This window comes from Oryzias melastigma, unplaced genomic scaffold (genome assembly GCF_002922805.2).
Source record: "Oryzias melastigma strain HK-1 unplaced genomic scaffold, ASM292280v2 sc00393, whole genome shotgun sequence".
NCBI lineage: Eukaryota > Metazoa > Chordata > Actinopteri > Beloniformes > Adrianichthyidae > Oryzias > Oryzias melastigma.
Window position 1 is genome coordinate 30,259 of NW_023416990.1, and position 7,699 is coordinate 37,957.

Here is a 7,699-nt window from a genome sequence, read left to right on the forward strand (position 1 = left end):
CTTCATACTGTCCTCAGTCTGTCAGTGATCTGAGGTCTGGACTACAAAGTTGACAGTAGAACATCTGGATCACAGAGACTGACTGCTGTCACTCTGAACATCATAATGATGTAGCATTCCACCCTTGGAAACAACTTTGATAACCTGTGCTGACCATTTGGTCACCCAACTTTCATGTGGAATACCTTTTTTTTCAAGATAACAGAGTCCCTTTCAGGAAGGAGGCCATGAAGTGGGCTGAAACCCCTACCTTTCACTCGGATGTAAGTCATTAAACCCGGCCAGAACCCTGACTATTCTGCATTCGAAACTCTGGTTAACTTCAGCCTGTCATCTTCAAGAGTCTTGGTTCCAGCAGGTTGACCCCCTGGAGAGTCCAAGTATTCCCAACAGACACTCTGAGTCCTTTGTTTGAAAAATGTGACCCTTCATAACTTTTCTTATGTTTTAAATCACAGGGCTTTTGTTCATTGGATCTTGCATGTAAAACATCTCTCCACAGCACCAAGAAATGTCCTTTTATTACATGTGTGTAATCAAACCTTTATTCCTAACAGAAGAAGATTCACAACTACTTTGAGGTTAAAATCCATGAATAATCATTGTGTAACCGTCAAAGCTTGGAGAATTGCTTTTCTGTTTATGTGGACTTTGGGAAGTGTTTTATGTGCCACATATAGGATTCACACATACATATAGGGTTTTATAAACTTTGATTGATAGAAACCCCTTTTTATTGTTAATTCAGCATGAAAAGCACATCGAGAGACCAGAATAAAGCTAAGCCCCTGATATTTGCATAGCCAGAGCTCATTGGGACATGCAAATTGCCTCCAATCGTAAAACACCTCAAATCCCCACGGATTGGGCGATTCTGGCCCTGCCTCTCAGTTTGAAAACCCTGGCGCGCAGGCCAGAGGTTCTCTTCTTCCCTTTTTTCCCCCTTCTTGGCTGCCGCGCAAACCCTCTCAACACCTTCTGAAGGCTTCTCAGACAGGCTCAACAACACGCCTCTCTAAGCCAGGGCTGATAAGCCAGAAGCCAGAACAGGAACAGAACAGAAACATCTAAGTTCTTCCAGTCTTAAGATCACATTTTTTCGCGCGCTTTCTTCCTTTTCAACATTTTTGTCTCCCATTTATTTCATAGACTGATTCCAACTTTTTACAACTTTTGATGGTTTTATTTTGAAACTGATTTTTAATGCTAGACCATTCGATAAGTTTCATTGTCCGTCCAGCTTTGCGACTTATACTTTTTGGTCACAAAACGGAATAGAGAAATCGTTCGACCACCCCAGAAGCTAAGTGACTGAACAGAGCAGAACCAGCAGAACCGCAGGTTCCCTTTCCTTCTACGCCAGGCTGCAGATCTCCACGGTCTGCCCGAAGCATCCAGCTCGGAACGGGATCAACCACCTGACAGATGATTGACTGAACTAAAGGAACCGAAAGGATCAGAAGAAAGAATCAGTTTCTGCTTCCATTTCTGCTTTGAGTTCTTGAATTGTTTCATAAACAGATCAATGATTTCTGCTTTGTGTTCAAACCATTCTGACAGTTCTGGATTGGATTTCATTTGGACAAATATGATCCTTCTTTGTTCTTCAGCTAAAAAGATCAGATGTGTGAAAAACAAACTGATTTTCTTCTTTCATCTTTTGATTTTCAATCATTCCCAAACCATTCATTCTTTGTAATCTGATTAAACAGATGTCTAAATGGAAAACTGAACAGAATAGATGATCACTAAAGTAGGATATAGTTGCAGCTCTGAGTGGAGCCATCAGTGAGAAGGTTTAGAGGCAGTTAGCTTTTTGACAAAATCAGGAAGGTCTGGAGAGTTGGACTGGATTCCAGAAATCAAATCTGTTGTGTTGATTCTTCTAATGCTGGTGTTAGATTGAAATGTGTGACCACAAATGCTAGAAGATGAATGTTGAAGACCTGAAAACTGATCTGAATTATGTTCACAATCACTTTTGGACTCACATGAACTTTCTGCAGTTCCTCACAGTTGGGATCAGTCTCCGTATACCCTCATATGATGTGTTGTACTGGTCTAGGTTCGGCTGATCCAGAACCTCCTCTGACATCAGCAGAGTGTAGGCCAGAGCTGAGCAGTGGATCTCTGAAAGTTCCTTCTCTGATTTGTTCTCTGACTTCAGGAACTCTTGAATCTCCTGATGAACTGAGAGATCCTTCATCTCCATCAGACAGTGATAGATGTTGACGCTTCTGTCAGGAGAAACTCCTTCACTTTTGATCTTCTTCAGGTTTTTTAAAGCTCGATGGATGGTTTCTGGATTCTTCTCTGTCTGACCCAGCAGACCTCCTAAGAGTCTCTGGTTGGACTCCACAGAGAGACCATGAAGGAAGCGAACAAGCAGGTCTAGGTGTCCAGTTTGACTCTGCAGGGATTTCTCCATGACTCTACTCAGAAACCCATCCAGGGATGGGTTCTTCACACTGTTCTTCAGGAAGTCCTCAATGACCTTTACCTTCCTGTTGGAGTAACAGTGGAACACGTAGACTGCAGCCAGAAACTCCTGAACGCTCAGATGAACAAAGCTGTAGACCGGTTTCTGGAAGATCGCACACTCTCTTCTGAAGATCTCAGTACAAACTCCAGAGTACACTGAGGCCTCTGTGAGATCCAGACCACACTGCTGCAGGTCTTCTTGGTAGAACATGATGTTTCCTTTCTCCAGATGTTCAAATGCCAGCCTCCCCAGCTTCAGAAGAACTTCCATGTCAGTCTCTGTCAGCTCTTGTGGACTTGTCTGTTGTTTCTGCTGGTACTTGTTCTTCTTCCTCTTTGTCTGGACCATCAGGAAGTGTGAGTACACGTCAGTCAGGGTGGTGGGCAGCTCTCCTCTCTGCTCTGTGGTCAGCATGTTCTCCAGAACCACAGCAGTGATCCAGCAGAAGACTGGAACTTCACACATGATGTAGAGGGACATGGAGCCCTTGATGTGGGAGATGATTCTGCTGGACAGCTCTTCATCTGGGAATCTCCTCCTGAAGTACTCCTCCTTCTGAGCATCATTGAAGCCTCGTACTTCTGTCAGTCTGTCCACACATGAAGGAGGGATCTGATTGGCTGCTGCAGGTCTGGAAGTGATCCAGACCAGACCTGAGGGAAGCAGACGACCCTGGATGAGGTTAGTGATCAGCACGTTGACTGAGGACGTCTGGGTGACATCAGACACCACCTGACTGTTGTTGAAGTCCAGAGAAAGTCTGCTTTCATCCAGACCATCAAAGATGAACAGAAGTTTGCAGACAGACAGCTGTTCTGCTGGGATCTTCTGGAGTGTTGGATGGAAAAGCTGGATCAGAGTGAGAAGACTGTGCTGCTCATCTCTGATCAAGTTCATCTCCCTGAAGGAAAGAGGAACCACAGCACTGATGTCTTGGTTCTCCAAGCCCTCGGCCCAGTCCAGAGTGAACTTCTGCACTGAGAAGCTTTTTCCAGCTCCAGCAACTCCGCTGGTCAGAACCACTCTGATGGATCTGTGTTGGTCAGGGAAGACTTTGAAGATGTCTGGGTTCTTGATTGCAGTGTCATGGAGCTTGTTGGTCTTGGTGGTTGTCTCCAGCTGCATCACCTCATGTTGGGTGTTAGTCTCTCGTCTCAGTTCCTCTGTGATGTAGAGCTCAGTGTAGATCTCATTGAGGAGCGTTTCTCTTCCTGCTTCTTCAGTTCCCTCAGACACATGTTCACTTCTGGTCCTCAGACTGATCTGATGTTCTCCAAAAATCTCCTGCAGACCAACATCTGGTGAAAGAGCAGAGAAGAAAGCTCCTTCATGAGTGTTCAACACAACCCCAGCAGATGTTTCCAGAAGAATCCATCAGCAGATGATCAGGCTCTGACTCACCAGCTCTGGGTCTTTTTGTAGACTGGGGTCCACTCCTCTTCTTCTCTCTGTGGACACTAAGGAGAAACAGATTTAAGAAGGTTTCATTTGGATCCAAACAGAAAATATGTCAGACTTTATGTTATTATTTATAAGCCACCACAAAATTCATTTATTGATGATTTTGTAGAATTACTTTCAATTGTGTGCCTTGAATTTGACTGTTTAGTCATTACCGGTGACTTGAATGTGCATGTAGATGTGGCCAATGACAGACATACTAAAGAACTCTATGCCATCTTCGAAACCTTTGGCTTAATTCAGCATGTAAATGAGCCTACTCACTGCAGAGGGCACACTCTTGATGTGCTCATTACAAAAGGTGTCAATATTTCAAATCTGACTGTTGCTGATGTTGCATTATCAGATCACTACTGTGTTTTTTTTTTTACCTATCTGTTACCCCCAGACCAGTGGCTAAGCCTGCAGTTACTCAAAAGAGACGCATAAACGATCAAATAAGTGCACAGTTTGTAGAGATGATCAAATTTGAAGATCCTCCATGCTCGAATGTCGATGATCAGTTGAAGTTCTATAGATCTACTGTTTTAAACATTATAGATGCTATTGCTCCTATTAAAAACATACCAGTTAAAAACAGACAAAGAGCACCATGGAGAAATGAAAATTCAGTCAAAGAACAGAAAAAGGTTTGCCGGAGAGCAGAACGAGAATGGTACAAATCAAAGATCGAGGCTGATTATAAAATCTATAAAGAAAACCTTAGTGTCTTTAATAAGACTCTCCGTATTACAAGGGAGAAGTATTTCTCTAAAATCATCTCAAGTTGTGGTAACAATTCTCGTGCCTTGTTTACTACAGTGAATAAATTAACAAACCCTACAGTTTCCTTTCCTCTGCAACTAATCAATATTTCTACATGTAACAAGTTTGCAATATTCTTCAATAATACAATTCAAAATATTAAAAGCGGAATAATTCCCACAATGCAAATTATACCCCTGAAACACCTAGACACTCTTCTTTCACAGACTTCATATCTGTCAGTGACCAAACAGTCCAAGAGATTGTTTCCAGCCTGAGTTCATCTACATGCTTCCTTGATGAGCTACCCACTAGATTTCTCAAGTCAGTACTGAGTAGTCTGCTTCCACAACTCACACATATAATTAATAGCTCACTTTAAACTGGAATATTTCCAACAACTCTAAAAAAAGCTGTTATTAAACCTCTCTTAAAAAAGAACAGCCTTGATGCAACAATTTTAAATAACTACCGGCCCATTTCAAACCTGCCATTTGTAGGTAAGGTCTTAGAAAAAGTAGTTTATAAACAGCTTGCAGAGTTTCTTTCATTTAACAATATATTTGATACCTTCCAGTCAGGATTCAGACCATATCACAGCACTGAAACAGCCTTGATCAAAGTGATAAACGACATACGTCTAAATACAGACAAGGGTAAGATTTCAGTCTTAATACTGTTAGACTTGAGTGCAGCGTTTGATACTGTTGACCATGCCATTTTACTTGAGAGGTTGGAAAATTGGGTTGGAATCTCTAGCACTGCTCTAAACTGGTTTAGATCTTATCTTGAGGCTAGAACATATGTTGTTAATATTGGAAACTGTGTCTCTGATGAAATGCCAGTAACCTGCGGGGTCCCTCAGGGCTCCATCATTGGACCTTTGTTATTTAATCTATATATGCTCCCACTGGGTCACCTAATATCTAGAAATGATGTGTCCTACCATAATTATGCAGGTGACACTCAGATTTATGTCTCCTTGTCAGTGGGTGAACAAGGCCCTATAAATTTACTGTGCCGTTGCATTGAACAAATTAATATGTGGATGCAAGACAATTTCCTCCATCTAAACTCAGATAAAACTGAAATAATTGTCTTTGGTCCACAAAATAAAAGGACTCATGTCATCTGTCATCTAGAATCCCTTTCTTTTAAACCAAAAAGTCAGGTTAGAAACCTAGGAATTATATTAGACGCTGACTTAAATTTTAACAGTCACATTTCCTCACTTACATCGGTAGCCTTTTATCACCTGAAGAACATCACCGAAATTAAAAAATATTGTGTCCAAACCTGACTTGGAAAAACTAATCCATGCCTTTGTGTCCAGTAGGTTGGACTATTGTAATGGCCTCCTCACTGGACTCTCCCAACGAGGGATCAAAAAACTGCAACTTATTCAAAATGCTCCAGCTCGAGTTCTGACAAAAACCAGGAAATATGACCACATTTGTCCAGTTTTGAGGTCTTTGCACTGGCTTCCTGTCGCTCAGAGAATCGAGTTTAAGGCAGCTCTGATTGTTTATAAGTCTCTCCACGGCCTAGCACCCAAGTACATTACTGATATGCTCATTTCTTATAACCCATCCCGAAATCTGCGAAGCTCAGGCAGAGCTCTTCTTCAGGTTCCAAAAATTAAAACTAAACATGGTGAGGGAGCCTTTCAGCACTTCTCTTCAAAGGTTTGGAACAATCTCCCTGAAAATGTGAGACATGCCACAAGTCTGAAAATGTTCAAATCCAAGATGAAAACGTTTTTATTTAGCAATGTGTTTTAAAATGGGAACTATTTTATGTGTATGTTTTTAATATTTTAAATTTCTGAATTTTAATCTTGTTGACTTTTATGATTTTACTTGTGTTTTATCAATAGATTTTTGTTTCCTTTTGTGATTTTTTAATTGTTTTTGTACAGCACTTTGAATTGCCTTGGGTAGGAATTGTGGTTTATAAATCAACTTGCTTGCTTGAGATCATTTCTGATGTCCAGAGAGCTGAACTCTGCTCTGTTCACTAGAAACTGGTTCTTACTGTGAGTCTGTAGGTCCTGGTTCAGTTCTGAAGGGTAGAGGATTTTCTTTGGACCGGTCACTCTTCATGGATCCACAGCTGGATGCTGCAGACGGGACTCTCTGTGTGACCTGTTGACCTCTGCAAACACAGAAACATCAGAGTGTTGGAGGATCTGCTTCTTCATGAACAGCTGATGGACTTTGACATGAACACAGACGGTTCTGTTTAGTCTGAATAACAGCAAACATCTGTGTTTATGAGGAACGGTCCATTTGGAACCGGTTCTTCTGACAGTAGAACTGTGGAACACAGAACGCTGTTTAGAGCAGATATGGACATTTGATCGTCCAGAACATAAACGTCATGACTCTCACACACAGATGTTACAACATTTATGCACTGATGTGTGTTTTTGTTCCAGTAAGTTATGAATCAATAAGAACAGGAATGAGCTGGAAATGAGGAGCTCCTTCAGAACCTGAACCAGAAAGATCCAGAAGACACACATGATAATGTTCATCTTTACTTTGTTTGAAGAAAAACTCATTGGATTTCCCTGATGAAGATATTCGCCTCTCCGGAGATGTCTGGGATGTGCAGTGATCTTTGTATGATCTTCATGTCTGACAACTTTGGAACTTCTCCAACTGTTCTTGGTGAAAAGTTGCATTCACACTGAACACGATTCGTACGATAAATTGGCGTGCCCCGCCCCTCTTTTTCCACGCGGCGAATGCATTGCTCGCCACCTGTCAAAAAAATGTGCTCCTGACGCCACGGCTGCATGTAGGTGGAGCTACCAGCTCTGTCTGTGGATGTCTCACTTAGAATGAATGGGAGACACATACAATGTTGAGGAATACGATAACTGCTCAAATCGCGCCGCCGGGCTTCAATGCACCTCAGAGCACACCTAAACCATTGATTAACATTGGAGTGCCTCTGCCGAGCGAATCACATTCGGTGTGAATGCACTTGTAACCCCAATGCGTGTCA

The 7,699-nt window shown here is 42.0% G+C and overlaps 1 protein-coding gene across 1 annotated transcript; it reads right to left on the reverse strand.

Moving 5' to 3' along the window:
* Nucleotides 1-1,987: 1,987 nt before the first annotated feature.
* LOC112138158 (NLR family CARD domain-containing protein 3-like) lies at nucleotides 1,988-6,804 on the reverse strand. Its single transcript, XM_024260732.2, has 3 exons — nucleotides 6,722-6,804; nucleotides 3,884-3,939; nucleotides 1,988-3,780 (listed from the first exon to the last, which is right to left on the reverse strand). The coding sequence occupies exons 1-3, from the start codon at nucleotides 6,787-6,789 to the stop codon at nucleotides 1,988-1,990; spliced, it is 1,917 nt and encodes a 638-aa protein (XP_024116500.1). The 5' UTR covers nucleotides 6,790-6,804.
* Between the last annotated feature and the right edge of the window lie 895 nt (nucleotides 6,805-7,699).

What these genes read in the sequence shown, in the direction of transcription:
- LOC112138158 (XM_024260732.2), bottom strand. Translation starts at nt 6,789, where the DNA reads ATGAAGAGTGACCGGTCCAAAGAAAATCCTCTACCCTTCAGAACTGAA. An exon ending in CCAGGACCTACAGACTCACA is followed by an intron (nt 3,940 to 6,721) that starts GTAAGAACCAGT and finishes GTTTCTCCTTAG; the next exon opens with TGTCCACAGAGAGAAGAAGA. An exon ending in TACAAAAAGACCCAGAGCTG is followed by an intron (nt 3,781 to 3,883) that starts GTGAGTCAGAGC and finishes CTCTTTCACCAG; the next exon opens with ATGTTGGTCTGCAGGAGATT.